The sequence below is a fragment of the Micrasema longulum genome, unplaced genomic scaffold (assembly GCF_059751315.1).
Source record: "Micrasema longulum isolate JH-2025_06_02 unplaced genomic scaffold, ASM5975131v1 h1tg000341l, whole genome shotgun sequence".
Lineage (NCBI taxonomy): Eukaryota > Metazoa > Arthropoda > Insecta > Trichoptera > Brachycentridae > Micrasema > Micrasema longulum.
In genome coordinates this window covers 551,206-568,936 of record NW_028277544.1, presented here as the reverse complement: position 1 = coordinate 568,936, position 17,731 = coordinate 551,206, and the positions used below count along the sequence as shown (strand labels likewise).

Here is a 17,731-nt window from a genome sequence, read left to right as displayed (position 1 = left end):
GAAAAATGTATGTAATAATGATTACAGTATAAGTTAAAATATTGAAATAACAGTATTCAATAATGAGTGTAGTTGTATTAAAAAGTTAAGTTTAAATTATTAGATTTAAATTTAAATTTAAATTTAAATTTCAAACAAAAATATTTATTTTTTAAATGTCAGAGTCACTATTTGTTATGTATGTACTGTGCAAGTTATAGAAAAGAAAATTAAAAACAGAAAATTTAAATAATTATTTTACCATACGGCGGAACACATTTTCCAACTATTAGGTATTTGTATTCTCCAAGCCTGAGTGGTCCCCTCAATATTAATATTCCTTTTGATTGTCCGTTGTACAATATATCAAGTTTAAAAATGTTTATGGTAAAACTTCAAATCTGTAACACATAATAACATGCATAGCCTAGGTTAAAAATATAAACATATATAGTACAGTCACACGATATAATGTATATAGAAAAAAAGTATGGATACTAATGTCCACGTACTAAGTTAAACATTCGTCGGCTTAGCCGCCCGAATATCTGTTTGTTTGATAGTTTCAAGTTGTTTACAAAAATAAAATTTTACAAATTGCAAGTATTGTGCACGACTGCGCCAGCTGAAAAATATTTCCGATAGATTTCGCTGGTAAAAAAAAAACTTACTCCCGCAGTGCGTTCACAAGGAGAAAACTTTCGGATGCCTACGTCACGCTTGTCTCGCCATATAATATTTGTCAAAAATAATTATGTTCCGGTACCCTGTAAGTACCTCTACTCAATCTGGCACCCTATGTAAATGTTCGTGTGAATTGTTTGTGTGTTCGACTCAAGAAAAATAAAAAAATAAATAAAATTTATATGTGTTGTAGGAATGTATTACTCGGCGTGCGATTTTTGGTGAGCGAGTCGCTCGAACGTATTATATTATGTTTGTTTATAATAATTTTAGTTAAATTATGAATCACCTGTTTGAATTAATCCCGGCCGAGTAATATTGTTAAGAAATTAATCACAGTTTAATCAATTCACTAGTTACATTAATTACATTTACATTAGTTACATTTACATTGAAGATTGTTACCGACAGAAAAATTCACTCGATTCGCTCGGTCTTTGAAAAATCTAATTCTATTATATATTATAATTATTATAATATAATTCTATTATACTAAATTAATTAACCTTACAATAAGTTAACCTTGAAATAGATTAACCTTGATTAATTACAAATAAATTAAAAGTGCAATCAAATTAAAAATGAAATTTTAAATTTTTCATGTACCGACCGAAAAAAAATAATTGTTGTACAATTTTGTCAAGCGAAGATATTTCTGTCTGAAATTTTGCGCAATTTTTATGGAATTTGAATGGGGTCACCGTGATTGATTGTTTAATGTTGTGTTTTCGTGTTCAAACGTCGGGGTATACCACTTTTAGTTGAGTTGTTACCACCTTTATGTAGGCACCTAGTTGGTGGCCTAATTTTGTGATGTACAAAGTTATGTGGGTGCACAGAATGAGAGCAAGTAAAACAGGGTACTTACGTTTTACACAAAGATTTATTCACGAAACTAAACTACTGAAGCTAACACATTGAAAGAAGGATTCTAATAACTATATTAGGCAAAATAAAATGAAGTTGGTAAATCTAAATTGGCGGTAATTTTGTGCCTCGAAGACGCGTGCGGTGAGGTCGGAATCCGGTAGTTTTCTCCAGGTCGGTTTGGCCCGTTCGTACGCTCTACGTCGGCGTTCGGCAATGTTCGGCTCGTGCCGTCGTTGTCGACCCGCCACAAGGATAAAAAAAAATCTAATTAAGCATAAATTCCACAGCCTAATAATTTGTGGGAAAAAACGAAGTTATCCTAAAAGTAATAATAAAGTAAATAATGGCGCCAAATATAGGAATTTTATAAAAAAATATTTCGACAAGCATACATAGCCTTCATCTTTTTGTTTTTCTCTTTATACTTTTTTGAAGGCAATTTTTTTTGGTTAATATTCTGTTCGTCACTCAGCCCAGATGTTTTGACCGGTGTGGTCTTCCGTTTTCTTGCTTCTTTTTTCTGAATTTCTAGTTTTGAGTCTGTCATTCCCAATTTTCTACAAATTTTTCCCATTGTTTTTGCGGGTAGCTGCTTTTGGTGTGAACTTTGCGAAGTAATTGAAGAAGTAGATAGAACGGCTAAATTGATAAATTATGTTCACGGAATGCCCAGATTAGATGATGAAGTAAATGGCACAGATAAGTTACAAATCATTTTCGGTGGATTAGCGACATCCGTACATGATGTAAATGCCATTGTAGTATAAGCTGTTAAAGTAATTAGAAAAGGCAATATAGCAGCAGAGTTTGGTGGAAATGAAAGCCTATAGTATTGACTGTAAGAGTAGGGCAATCTCAGAAGCATCTCGGGCGCTGCTGGCCTCTATCAGTTTTCCTTTTTGCATATTAGGTATTCTATTCTATTGATATGTCGTTCTATTCTCTCTACCGAAACCTGAAATTTGTGATTAAAAAAAAAAAACAAATTAAACCTGATACGAGAAATTGTTTGCATAATCGGGTATAAGAAACAAGTTGTTACTTTCATCTCTCATTCTTGAATTCCCAAAATCGGACAATTAAATCTTTATGAGAAATATGATTTAGAGGTAGATTATTTGTGATATAAAACGTAAATATACATTTTCATACTAAATCATTAAATACGAATATTGAAAAAATATCAAAAACGTATTTTTCTTGTATTTTACCGACACCTATACGATTTACTCACAACCGTTCAACACAAACCCGCGGCGCGGGCATTATCGAGGTGAGAGAGGAGTAGAAAAAACTTAAATAGTAGCAGAAATGTCTCCGCAAGAAAAGTAATTATTAAAAAAAATCGTTTGTTACTATCATCCCGCGTTCCTTTCATCCCCGGTCTCTCCTACTTTTTGTAAAAAATTATGGAAAAATGTTCTTCGGAATAAAAATGATTATAGTTTTTCATAAAATCATATAATATCTATTGGTAGCACTTAAAAGCTAAAATTAAAAGAAGAAGAAAAAAGATATGTAAAAACTACAGAGCTCAATGAGCTGTCAGAATCGTCAGAATTTAGAATTTGTTTCGGTCTGTCACCAGTTTGTCCTATATTCGTGTTCGCCGAAATAATGAAACCGTCTGTGTAATAATGTTTTAAAATCCATATAATTTATATAAAATGAGTGCAATTACCCAACCTATCATTAATATCATAGTTGTTGGTTTCCACCACAAAAAAGGCTGTCAGGTAAAGGAATAGATTTAACTGTTCAAAATAATCGATAGTCAAAAAACATCACTTTTATAATTTCACTGAGGATTTTGTATTATTTTCATTTATTCCATATGACTGATATACGCGTATTATCACACTGAAAGCATTAAAAAAAATTGTTTTCGGTTGAATGACAATAAATACATTAATGTTTGTATTTTTGTTTGGAGGTTATGTTTGCTTTGCTTTGTACAGTAGGCCCTCGACTGTCGTACATAATTGGTTCATGAACATTTGTGTGAAGTGAATGTTCGAAAGTCGTCCAAGTTTACTTAATTCATTATACTATTTCATCTGTGATCGTTTCCAGAGTTTCTTTTGAATTTATAAAATCACTCATCATTTGTGGGCATAATTATTTCCAGGAACCTTTCATTGTCGACTCTTTTATTTCAACCCACGAATTTCCTTTTTTCGAAAGGGTCTTTCAATAAGGATGCTCAATTTCAAAATGTAAACAAAACATGTTGTGTGTGAGATTTCCATTAAATTTTCTTTTTATTTGGAAGTTTTACGACATTGAGTATGGAATATAACGTCATTCAAATGTCCACTGCGACTTCGCTTGGTGGCACGCATTCGGGAGGTCCAATTTACAATGTCTTTGTCGCATAAATCGGGCTGAATTTGCTGGGCGACATTTGTTATGTTGACTTTGAGTGCGTCAATTGTTTTCCGTTTAATAGCAAATACTTGCGAATTAAGATAGCCTGAAAAGAAGAAGTCTGAAGGCATTAAATCGCATGATCTCGGTGGCCAATTGACGTCACCGCCGCGCGAGAATGTCCATCGTGGCATGTGAAATGTGGCATGTGGCGCTGCCCTGTTAGAACCACATGTTATCGATATTCATAACACCTAGTTTAGGCCACAAGAAGTTTTTTATCATCGATCCGTAGCGCCAGTTTCGTTTTGGAAGAAGTACAGTCCGATGATTCCGCCAGACCAAAATCTGCTCCAAACAGTGACTTTCTCGAGATGCATTTGGTCCTGGTGTATCTCTTATGGAGTGGTATGGCCGCAAATCAGACAATTTTGCTTGTTCACTATCCATTCATCCTAAAATGGGCCTCGTTGGTTAAGATATTTTTTTTGGTCAAAATTTGGGTCAACTTCCAACTGCTCCAGAACCCAATCAGTGAATACACGGCGTTGTCTATGGTCATTTACCTTAAGTTCCTGGGTTGGTTGAATTTTATACAGTTGCAGACCCAAATCCCGATTTGCCAAGTTGAAGTTCTTGTGAACAACGAGAAATTGACTGCCTTAGGTTTTCCCATACTCTTTCACCCACAGAAGCTATGTTTTCAGCAGATCTTGCGTTTCGGTGATGTACTGGTGTTGGCCGATTATTTACCGAACCAATTGATTAGAATTTGACCACCAAATGCTGAATCGACAGGATAGTTGTGGCGACGGTAAAAATCATGTATTGTGCAGAACGTAAATTTAAATGGACGAAACATTTAAATATACACAAATAAATTGGCAAACCACAACGCATTGACGCATGCCCTAATGCATGTATGTATTTCTCATTCGGTTCCTGCCAGTGCGGTTCGGGGAACCCTAGTTATGTGATAATAATTCCGAGAAGTCAGCTACTCTGAGCATAAAAGCAAACGATTTTTGCATTAATAATAAAAATCTTTAGAAAATGTAATTGTGCAATATATCAAGTTGTGCGAAGGTCGAGGGCAGCCTGTATTGAATTTTTGCTCAAAATGTGAATATATGTTATTTTGCATTTGGTTTTATTTACACACCTTGAGACCCATTTTCTTCATTATTAGGATACATTTTTTACCATTATAAACTATTTTCAATGTGTATTATAATGTAATAGTAAACCCAATACAACTGTAAAATGTTTTTTTAAAATAAACTGTCATGAAATTTTATATCATCTTAACAAAATAAATTGTTTTAATTAAATCACAAATTCAAAAGCTGTAATTTAATTTATTTATCTTGTTATTTATAGAATCACTTTGTAAAGCGCCCTTGAGGTATTATATTACGAAAATGGCGCTATATAAGTTATCCAAATAATTTTAAGATTTTGATCCAACTATGAAAATCATTCCTGAAGTCTAGGAATTTACAGTGTTTGTGGTCTGTCATTGGCTCGGATTTAAGTGATTACTAAGCATTGTGTAACATTCACAATTCTGCCTGTGTTTAAACAATTGTATTTTTTCAATTCTTTCATCTGTAAAATGAATGCTTAAATCGAGTCATGGTCCTGTGGTAGTTTTGCAAACTCATATACAAGGTTCTATACTGCAGTATTTCAATGTTCCTGGACTGGCACCTGAAGCATAAGACTGATCACCTTACCTTCCATGTAAAAGAAAGATCTAAAAATGCCACTAGGTATGGATTGTTAGAATAAATGACGATGATGAAATTTCTCTCTAGCAGGATAGAAGACATAAAACCTTTTACAGTTTTAATAAAAAAATATTTAATTCTTAGATAGAATATGCTTATCCCGAGCTGACCCCTGGTAGCCCTCACGAACTGCCTTCAGCATGGCGCCACCTACCTGCCCTCGCCCTGCCAGACGGCTCCCACAACTTCCACAGCGACACGGTCTACTTCCACCTTCCAGGACTAACCCAGCCGCCTCACACGGTGTTCGCTGTTTCGTGCTTCCGGCAGATTCCTCTGGAGGTTTGAGTTCAAGATTTATATTACAAGATAATAAAACAATCTCATTATATTATGGTTAGCGTAAATTTAAAGTGCTATAAAGAACAGAGTGTAAGTTGTTCAAAAGTATAAAATGAAAATGAAAAAACAAACATAATATTTTTGTTAGTATGTAAATTAATATTTGCATATTTTAACTTCCGTTCTTTGAACAATTTACACTTCAAAGAACGGAAGTTAAAATATGCAAATATAAATTTACATATTAACAAAAATATTATGTTTGTTTTTTCATTTTCATTTTATACTTTTGAACAATTTACACTTTGTCCCTTCCAGCATTTAATAATTTCATTTTTATAATTAAAGCACTAACTTTGTGGTTATTCATTATAAAATAAATAAAACAACTTTGTTTTTAACCACCTTTTTTTTTCCACCGACCGGTTTTAAAGCTAAACAAGCTTCTTTCTCTAGGTTTTCTTGACTAATGAATTCTTTCCTATTTTATTTTATGTTATCAGTATGCTTCCAACGAAACAATTCAATCAAGTCTTTTTCTTGGGAGGGTGGTAATATGAGCTGCTTACGTTCGAAACAAGAACTAAAAGAAAAAAAAAATATTTGGTCATTTATTAATTTTTTCTTATTATGCATCGTTTTTTTAATTTCTTAGATTTCCAAGTTGTCTAATTTTAATATGTTATTAGTTTCGGACATTACCACCCTTTAAAAAAAGACTTGATGTATTTGTTTTATTGGCAGCATACTGATAACATAAAATAAAATAGGAAAGAATTCATTAGTTAAGTAAACCTTGAGAAAGAAGCTTGTTTAGCTTTGAAACTGATCGGTAGATTATTTTTTTTTTAATTAGTGGTCAAAAACAAAGTTATTTTATTTAATAATTTTCTTTGACGGTTTGTTTTTGGACCCTGTATTTTAATTGGATCAAATTTAAAGTTTCATCAATTTCGGGCTTTCTCTTTCCTAATATATCTTATTATTTTCACGCATCTTTTTCCATACTTTTTTCATTCCCTTTTTTCCCATCCCATCTTTTGTTCCTTTTTCTTATAATTTTGGTGAAATGTATGTTACATGTATTTAATTGATTTCATGCGAAATGTATAATCGGTCTTGTTTTTTTTATTATGTAAGTCTGTGTTGGTTTAAAAAAGTGGTATATCATTGGTCGGCGTGCATTACTGCCAATCTACAATTTTGACAAAAACGATATTTTCATTTGGGGGGATTTTTAACTCTTATTGGATGTTCCCTAGTCGTACGATACGCGTGAGACCAATAGTGATCTTTCTGAAGAAGATCAGTACCGCGAATCGGAGTAAATAATGTGTTAGATTTGATTTTGTTTTTACGGACTCCCGGAAAAAGTTGATTTAGTAGATTACCGGTAATGCACGCCGACCGTAGATGCATACTTTAATGTTTTTAGTTTCAGCACATAATTAAGTATGTTTTTCTTTTCTTTTCTCAATTTTGTAGCAAGTCACCCAGCGAACATCTGATATGACACGTAGCTCCGTTCAGAAGAGCGTTTGTGTGATATCTCGGGAACCACTATTTGGACGACTGGCCATAAAACTGGAACTCGTGGCCCGCGCTTGGTTCAGGAGAGGTGACTTCTGCAGCACTCAACTCCTAGAAGATACTTACAAACATCTTAATGGCTGCCCTGCTGTTACAGATCAAGTTTTGGAAGGTTTGCATCTGATTTCAAGTATTAATAATCAATTGGATAATAAGATTCAATTGTGTTTTAATATTAGCACTTTTTAAAATTATTTTATATCTATCATATTCTTCCAGTGGCCTTTATTGAAATTTTAAATAAAATGTATGCCACACACACAGGCCATGGCTTTGTGAGATTATTTATTTGTGTTTATGTAATATTGTATTTTGTATTCGTAACCTATGAATACCTATTGTAAAATGCAAAGAAAAAAATGTAATAAATAAAAAAAGTTATTTTATTTAAGTTGATTTTTGGTGAAAAAAATTACTGGACTTCCACATTCCGTTCTCAAAATGGTTCTCCATCTCTGTTTAAATATCTTTTTTTTTAAAATGATAATTTATAAAAACAAGTCTGGTTCATCACTTTTAATGTAAAATCTATTTTAAAACTATATATGTGTCTTTCAAAATTGTCTTGTTCATATGTATTCATTCATATTTGTATGCTATTAAATATTTTTTCTGTAAAGTAAAAGGCACATAATTATCATCACATGTATAATCATTGCTCATAATATTATTTCAAACATCACCATGCCTGTATACTTTTGGGCTGTTGCTGAAATTGTAATTGCAAATCACATATTATAGTATCACATATAAACATTATTATGTATTTACTAAATATAAAGGCAGACTGTGTGAAATTATCTGTAAATTATTGTTTTCAGGTTTATCTGTAGCAAATTTAGTAGAAACGTGGAGACATAAAGCCGTATTACTTTTTAAACTTTTGCTTTTGCAAAGGAAAGTAGTTTTACATGGCTCACCGGCTGGTCCTGTGAGTAGTTCTTTACTAACCCTTCTTTCTCTACATCCTGATTGTATACAAAAAGGATTATACAAGTCAGCTAATATTATGTGAGTATTCCACTATTGTAATGTTGTTATTTTTTTATTACTACTTAAAATAATTCCACTAACCTATTTATAATAAATTGTAGATTGTCGAGGCCAATGTCACCAACCCCTTCAGCCCCCCTTGTCCATAATGATCCACAAACCGATCAACAGAGTTCTGAAAAACATAGCGCACCTAATAAAAATGATACTACACAAAATGGTAGTCTTCTTGAAATTGAACAGATATTCTTTGGTAAAGAAGAGACTTGCATAGAGGGAGACAATTGCAACAATTTTGTGATTGATAAAGACCAAGTCGAAGATAGACTCAACGGTGATGAATCTAATGTTATCGGGGAAAGAGAAAAGTGTCACAGTGTTGGTGAGAAATATAAATCTCCCAAGACTTTACCAGAATCTCACTCTTCTCCATCTATGGTTAGGGAAATGAGTGTCAATGGTCTCGCTCACTTGGCTGGTGATGCAGAATTTTGTGAATTTGGCCTTCCCCTTAAATTGTTTTCGGAAGGATATTTATGCCTTCCATACCTATCTCTTCAATACATGGATCTACTCTCGGATCCTGCTGTCAAGGGGTTTATGATCGGTGCATCTAATGTGTTGTTCAAACAAAAGAGACAGCTGTTTGATGTTTTAGTTGAAACAAATGATTTAAGAATTGAAACCGCTGATTTTTCTTTGAGAAGACAATTGCAGCTGAGTACTGAAGATCTCCGTTTTGCTGACCATTTAGTAAGGCACGCTTCTTTACAAGGTGATGCTTGGATTCGCGATCAGTTTGCCGGCTATCTGTTATGTCTTTTGAGAACTTCTTTGTTACCAGGTAATACAAAAACAAATCACTAATGAATTTCTATTGTACATAATGACTCATCAACTGACAATTCGCAACTAGCATTTTTACATTAGTGTTGCAAATTTTTTGAAGACTACAAATTATTTATGAATATGAATTCATAAAAGGTGCTCATGCTCAACTGTTTATGATAATTTATAGAATTTTAAAATACTAATTGTGAACTAGTCTACAATGTGTACATGGTTTTTTGTCATACTTTATTGAGACTGTTAATTAAGAATTAAGTTGCAACTGTAATAATGGATTAAAAGAGTTTTAATAAAATACATGATAATTGAGTTTGTCAAGAAGTAAATACCAATCGACATTGATTGTTTATCGTTTCAAATTCCGATTATGCACTTCTCTTAAGTTATAATTTACATTTTTCCACAAATAAGGTTGTGTTAAATTAGTCTCTTAAAATGATTGATTTTTAACTGTTATTTTATTTTCTCCTACTACTCCTTATAACATCTATGTACATCAGGGGTGAATCATCCAAATAAGCGATTATTTTTATTTTTTATTTATTTTCTTTTATTTAGGAAACATACAGTACAGTTACATAGTTTTATATTTTACACAGTTAGACTTAACTTTAATGGACCAGTGAAGTTTCCATATTATAAAGTAATTATATGTAAAGTTATTAATCAAAGTACAAAAAAGAGAAGGAAAAAAAACATAAATAGAAGTTGTTTAAAAATTAAAATTAAATTTTAAAAAATGAAGAAAATTTGTAAAAGTAATTAAAAGTTAAGAATTAAAATAAAGAATGAAAAACATGCTCAGATGTAAAAATAATAAAAACATTTTTTAAAAAGGAAAAACATAAATATAAACATACATATTTTAAGGGATTCAAAGAAACGATGAGAAGAATCTTTAAATAAGACAATAAATTTAAGTCCATTTAAAAACATCTTCAAAATTAATGACACATTATAGTAAGAGCAGCAATATATTGATTTTATATACATATACAATATAAGTAATTAAAAGTAGTTTAAAAGTATAAAAACATGTCAAGGCAGCAGAAAAAAAAGAAAGAATAACAGGTATAGCAAGTAATATTTAAAATTTGAAAAAAGCAATATAAGGAGAAGATTTTAAACCAAAGGTAGTTGATAAAATTTCATCGTAGTGATTTTAGCAGTAATACAAATTTCAGTAGAAAAATTTGATTAAAATTAACAATATTAATGTATGTAATGTGAAGTGATGTAAGATGCATAGCTTACCATTATATTTGATTTTCGACAACAATGTTTTATAGTAAGTATGTTTATGGGAAAATAAACAAAATAATTGTTATTTTTTATAAATCACCACCACCGTTTATATCTTCCTGCAAAAAAATATCTATAAAATGGGCCCAGCGCCCAGCCTGTTCTTAGTAAACGATGAAACTAGACGATTACCTTAGCCTAATCCTCCATACAAAAAAGTACAATATAGTTTACATCTTTAACCCAGTCGCGGTATTTTAGTACTAAAACAAGCTTGCAGATTACAAATATTATTTGAAGATTCTCTATTTGAAAACTAGTATTTCGAACAATATTTCCAGAGGAATATTTTTCTTTGGTAGGATACCACTGACATATTACGTATCACATAGGAAATGTGGTGTTCGAAGTGACCGTTTTCGGCATTATTAACTTTATTCATACCAATACATACTTATACCAAAAAAAATAACGTATCCCAAACTCTATGAGGCCAAAGGTCCTGTGTTGAGTTAGGATACAACATAATGGAAAGTGGAAGCATGTACATAATGAAATAATGGCGAAAATGAAATATTATTATATAAACATATATATATTTCAATAATCATCTGGACAACATGCTTAATAGTATATAAATCTATGCAATATTTCTCAGCAGTCTCCTGCAATAATCTCTTCCCTTAGACAAAATCCAGGCTTCTACACTCTTTCTGAAAATGGCTTTTGTTTTGGAGAACTTAATATGTATTGATCCAGGACATTAAACAGAACTTTAAAAGGAATCGGCCAGTGCTCGGTGTTGGAATTTCAATCATAATGGAAATATCTGCAGAATTTCATTGTGGTATTTTTTAATAAACTTTTGTTCAGGTGTTGTATTAAAATAGTGTAGAATAATGCTATGTATATCGCAAAGTTAATAATAATTGTCGTCCGAGTTGTTTTTCACAGGAGCACAGAAAAAAATAGCCATTTATAATTATATTACTTATATATTATGTAATTATATGTAGGTACAAATTGATAGTAGATTACCTATAAAAAAAATTACTGCTCGCCACTGATTTTTACATTATTTAAGTAAGTACAATATAATCTGTGTTTTAGATGGAAGCAGAGAAATAGATAACTTTAATGCATCATTTTTGAGCGCATTTAAAGCCACAGAAGCTTACCAAGATTGGATATCCAGTGGTAACAGGGGAGTTGATGATCTCTTCACTAATATGCCGGCTGGGCATCCATTTGCGGGACAACTATCTGTTACCGATATGAAATTAAGATTAGCACAGTAAGTAATAATCAGTTATCATGATATGAATTTTTTGATTCTGGTGCTTATGCTCTGGAATTGAATTCCTAACATTAAACAAAAATAAAATTAGCTATAAAGCTTTCGGCCTCGTGGTGTAATGGTCAGTGCATTTGCCTACCATGCAAGAGGTCTCGGGCTCAATTCCCGACATGGTTGATATGAAATATTATTTAAATGGGTGTTTCTACACTAGAATATTTCATAATCCCTGTACTTTTACCTGAAGCGTAAGACTGATCACCTTCATGTAACAAAAATGATCAAGATACACGGCGATTGGTGTGCCAATGCAGTGCCCTATGCGCCATTAGGTGCGGAAAGGGAATGATGATGATAAAGCTTTAACATGTATGTCTTGTAATTCTTTGAAATTTTATTTGATCACTCCAAAGCCCATGTATTTCCAAAATTATGACAAATGCTGATGGTTTAGAGAGAATATGCTAAGTTTAAAGAAAAATAATAATTTATTGCTTTCACACTCAATTGTAAAATATTTTTTTCTGTCCTATATTATAAATAAAATATTTTGTGCATTTTTTGATGTGTAAGATTATTTTTTGACTCACAAAATAATGACTGAATTTTTTAAGACCATAAGATGTACTTTTTTACTCTGAAAATTCAACCAAAAATTGGGATGCGTCTTATCGTTCAAAACATTTTATTTTTAAATATTTTTTTTAAGTAAATAATTAAATTGATAGATACATTTTGGGGCGCGTCTTATCATTCGCAAAATATGGTATGTACTTAAATCAGGCCTTGACAAGCTACAGGCCGCATGCAGCCTATTTCGCATTTTTGTGTGGCCCGCGAACTATAATAGTATTTCTGAAAAAAGGGTATTTTTCCTGCCTTCTAAACATTAAAAAAATAATAATAATATTCTACTTATTGACTTTAATTAAACATAGATCTTAATTAGCAGGCGGTCGCATAAAGGGGAGAAATTGAGACTTCGTAAAAAGATACTCCACAGTAACATAAAGTGGTTATAGTATTGGTATAATGCCCTTTTTTGGGAATAGAAGTGATGAACAATTTGCTAACTCCGCTTACTCTTACTAACTAGAAAATGAACACCTGAAATTGAAAAATGTGAACCAGTTTCATTCTCCTCGATAAATTTTTAATTGAGAATCTATGATAGTAAATAACAAATATCTATAAATATTACTTTATTTGCGACCTGCTGTTATTTTTTAATTCCTCAAGCGGCCCCTCATTCCCAAGCACAATGTGTGACATAAATGTTAATCATCTTTGCCTAGCTAAAAAAAATGTAATCTGCTTTGTGTTTAAAATTTCCTTTGTTTCAAATAAGCAAATGAAAATATGTTGTTTTTCCCCTTTATTTTCAAAGTGGTTTTCTAAAATGGAACATAATTTTACATTGTTGGGAAAAATACTTGATTAAATGTGTGTATGTTTCATCATATAATTAATTGATATAATTATAGCACTATGTCTAGTACTGAAAGCGGTAGAAAAGTAACGCAAGCGGTGGTGAGTACCGGACGCGCGGTGGCATCCACTTCTCGTGTTGTCGGGGGAGCACTCTCTCAAGCAAAAGGGGCTTTTTCTGTCTGGTGGAACACCCTCACTACCCCCAGCCCAGTTGGGGAGAACCCGCCTGCGACAGATCCTGATTTTGAAGTCTTGGAAGCATTGCCTCAAGAAGATAAAACCGTAGATGATGCGAGGAGTCATGTTGAGGCGCTAACAGTTTCCAATGATTGCCGCAAGCAAGTTGCTGAAAAACCAGAATGTATAACAATCCATTGCGCTTCAGACGTAGAAAGAAATTCTGATGCAGAGGAAGCTGTAGAAAACATGGAGACAGACAACAAAACTAAAACCAATGTTGCAAATATTTCGTTATCTGGCACAGTCAGTAGTGCAGCCCATAAATAAGGTTTGCCTCCTATACATTAGAATTAGGTAGTTGAACTCGTCAAGTGACTTTTGTGATTTTTATATTATACATCTACGTAAGTAAATATATTAATTTTACTACCAGAAAATACATATGTACATATTCTATGTATGTATGTATATGACTTAAAAGTTTGTGGTTTTCTCAATATTCTTGTTAATAATTCTGATATTTTTTGGTAAGCCAGAAGATGCATCTTGCCTAGAATTGAGAAAGCCAATGTAAACTGAGGCTTTTGTTTAAATTTATTTTCACATACACTTAACAAATTAATTTTATGGAATGTTATTTTTGTATACTTTTCTTGATTATTAGAAGTAAATTTTATTAATTTAGGTCTATACTAAAATATAATGATATGTTCGTCTGACAATATTACCTACGTATAATGCTCAAACTAGTCAGGAATGATTTTTTATTATATTATTGTACTGCTTTTCAGATTTTTATTGTAGCGTATTTATTTTAAGACTAAATTATTTATTGGTAAATATTTCCATGATTCCAAAATATTTTCTTGTCGATTATTTTATGTTTGTAAATGTTGTTTTACGAAGACAAAAATAGCTTTTGAATATTATAAACTATTGTTCAGATTCTGCTCTAAATAGATTAACACTAGTTTTTTTTTAGATTTTGTAACAAGCTAGGTTCATATTTATGTATATTTTTACAAGCCAATTATGAATAAAACATGTAGATTCATATATAAAATTAAACAATAATTATTTTGACCATTATTGGATTTTAAAGCTAAAAACAAAATGCCTTTGGGATATTCAATTGATTTATAAATCTACAAACAAGTGTTTTTTTCATCACAGATTAAAAAATATATACATATGTATTTAATCATTTTTATAAGATTTGTAATTAATATTCGCCACACATGCAATTATTCATGTATCTCTATAAGGCCTTAAAATTGTTTAAGCAAACAACATAAATAAAAGAACATTAAACTCCTTATATCTGTAAAACAATATAGTACGAAGAACTAAATTTAAAAACATGTTTTTAAAACCCTTAATCAAAAATGTCTTTTCATGGTGAAATATAGGACTATGCAGGTAACAGATGAATGGTGACTTTATTTATATGAATATTGTTTTATTTAGTTCTTATAATTACTAAGTAAATATTATAAGTAATAATTTTGTGATTTTCCATTTTTAATCATTTCCATATTAACTTTGCTTCATATAGCTAAACTCTCAAATGCTCACGAAATTCGGCTAATTTCTTTGTCACAAGACATTAACAGTTTTGACAAAGGAACAGTTTGTTTTCAAAATTGGTTAGATTTCAAACAACGTTTAAAAATAAATTATTTAGTTTTAAAAAAGATTACTATTCAGTATTCAATAGTAGAAAACATCCCTGCGTAATTTTGAATTTGACTGAATACTGTATCGGAAACCATAATACAAATATTGTAATTAAGCATTTTATTTTTACATTTTTTTATATCCTGCAAATCGATTACCAATTTAAAATATTATACAGGGTTAATTTATTGCGGAATAAGAAAAAGAAATTATTATTTTGCTAAAAATGACTTACCAAAGAAATCTTGGCTGTTTGATGTATCTATTGGCCTCCATTTTTCTATATCACTTAAACATGTTAATAATTTATTATGAGATATTCAGTGTAAAAATAATGTGTGGCTTAGATCACTTAACCTTAGCATCATTACTCTTTTTTGAAAGGAAATATTTTGTTTGTCGTACAAGTACTTTTTTAGGTGTAATATTTTTATAATACCTTATTTTAATTTCAAAGGGTAAATCCATTTCTGTCTACCTGTTATATTTTTTTTAATAAAAATTATCTGCGTTTTAGATCAAAACATATAGCTAAAAAAAAACAGTAATTTGATGTTCTCACAATTTATTCATAAAGTATCTGAAAATGATGTACTGATCTATTGTTATTAAATTAATTTAGAATTTATATTTACTTATTATATTTAACATTCGTAATTTTAATTATTATATTGAAACCTATGTTTAGTTGATACTATATTTTTATTTCTGTTAAATGTTTTACATAGTCTTTCTGATTTGTTGTCATAGTTTTATTTTGACATATATCCACGTCTCGGAGTCATGTGTAATGTGCAGGTATGCCTCTTGTAATATCCCCTCAGGTTCAATGTACATAGGCTGTTAATATACAAAGCGGGCATTTTGTGTGATGCATTTATTGCTCTGGTAAACTCATATTGTGCTGTTCTAATAATAAATAAAGTGATTAGTACAAAACGCTGCAGTAAGATTTATTTTAATTTTTAAAATTTACTACATAATATATCACTCCATTATCATATCAGTTTCGCTAGAGACAATTTTTTTTAAACTTACACATACTTTTTCTTAACTAAACAGTAACTTGAAGATAAATGATTTGAAGTTTAAATATCAAACTGTTGGAATGGAATGTTTTTACACAAGTTAGTAAATCTGTAAAAAAGTTAGTTTATTTTGACAAAAAAAATACATGATTATATGGTTATTCAGCAACTTAAACAGACCTTTTCAATGATTTTTTTCTTTGATATTTAAAATCAAGTATTTAAATCACAAAGGCGGAAGTTCAACAGTGTTAATAGACCATCAAACTAAGCCAGAAAAAAAATATTTTTATGTATTGTATTATCATCGCTATGATTTTTGATGTTTTGTAATTTTGAAATTACTCCGCCAGTGACGTCACAAGTTGTTGTGGACTCTGGAAAAGTAGAACCCCATAGCTGTCAAGCTACAGTAAACGTTGAAAGAAATTACTACCCGGAAACGGAAAATCTATCACAACACATAACAATGCTATAATTGATTGGTTATTATTCACATGAACCTGAGACGTTTTAAAGTAGATAGCTTTTTTTGTCAAAACCATTTTTATTAATTTTTTCATATATTTTGAGATACTTCGCTGTACAATTAAATGCTCTAATTTTTACTATGTGTAAGAAAACATTTTTATATCCAATTTCCCGTAGCACTGAACTTCCTCATTAAGATTATTACAAAAATTGTGCTTCAATAAATTCATTGTTCCAATTCTAAATTTACTGAAACTAAAATAAACTCATGCACCAGGGCATAGATATTTTGTACTACATATAGTGGGGAATGTGGCATTATTATTCTGGATAATTTTTATAGCGCCATTTTAGTGAACATTGCCTAAAGAGGGTTGGTATAAAGAAGATTTGATTATACATGATGATCGAGGTATATGTGTTATATAATTTTTAGTATATTTTTTTTGTTAAAATAAAAACCATTATCATTATTATGAATATGTTAACGCAAGTTCTAAGCATGCCAGATTTATTGCATTCTTCATTCAATAAAATTCAACAACCTTACTCATGTTATAAATAAACTTGTTTACAAATACTTGTATTGTACAAAAATCAAAATTGTATCATTTAAAAATAAATCTGTTTCACAATACAATATTATGTTTTATTTTCTTCATAAAGGCCTGAGCCTAATTTGATTTTTAGATTATTGTTTGCCAGTATGTTTGAATGGGTCATTTGGAAGTATATTTCTAGACCTCACATACTTTTCAACGAGTAATGGCAAAATAAAATTGATACACCTGAATAAAATTCTTGTTTTGAACCTAAATAAACTGCACAACTTTGTTCAGAGTGGTTTCTTTTAGCGATTTTGCATAACCTTATAGAATATTTTGTTTTACAAAATTAAATATTTTTATGTAGGTACACTAATTCCTGCCTGTAAAGTAAACAGGGTTCGAAGAATAATATATCACTGATATATATCGCGACATATGATGTTTATTGCTGAT

At 30.9% G+C, this 17,731-nt stretch overlaps 1 protein-coding gene across 2 annotated transcripts; it reads left to right on the top strand.

The window, feature by feature from the left end:
* Positions 1–3,083: 3,083 nt before the first annotated feature.
* LOC148282293 (late secretory pathway protein AVL9 homolog) lies at positions 3,084–17,370 on the top strand. Of its 2 annotated transcripts, none has more exons than XM_088225287.1 (7): positions 3,084–3,269; positions 5,775–5,972; positions 7,458–7,674; positions 8,384–8,573; positions 8,657–9,399; positions 11,757–11,940; positions 13,440–17,370. In XM_088225287.1, exons 1-7 carry the CDS (start codon positions 3,201–3,203, stop codon positions 13,879–13,881), a joined length of 2,043 nt encoding a protein of 680 aa, XP_088081413.1. In that variant the 5' UTR covers positions 3,084–3,200; the 3' UTR covers positions 13,882–17,370. The 2 variants fall into 2 exon arrangements, with proteins under 2 accessions (XP_088081413.1, XP_088081412.1); XM_088225286.1 differs by having other exon boundaries at positions 13,428–17,370.
* Positions 17,371–17,731: the final 361 nt, after the last annotated feature.

Coding starts and splice junctions, on each gene's coding strand:
- LOC148282293 (XM_088225286.1), top strand. CDS start 3,201: ATGAGTGCAATTACCCAACCTATCATTAATATCATAGTTGTTGGTTTC. Junction 5,973..7,457: donor TCCGGCAGATTCCTCTGGAG/GTTTGAGTTCAA, acceptor TCAATTTTGTAG/CAAGTCACCCAGCGAACATC. Junction 8,574..8,656: donor TACAAGTCAGCTAATATTAT/GTGAGTATTCCA, acceptor AATAAATTGTAG/ATTGTCGAGGCCAATGTCAC.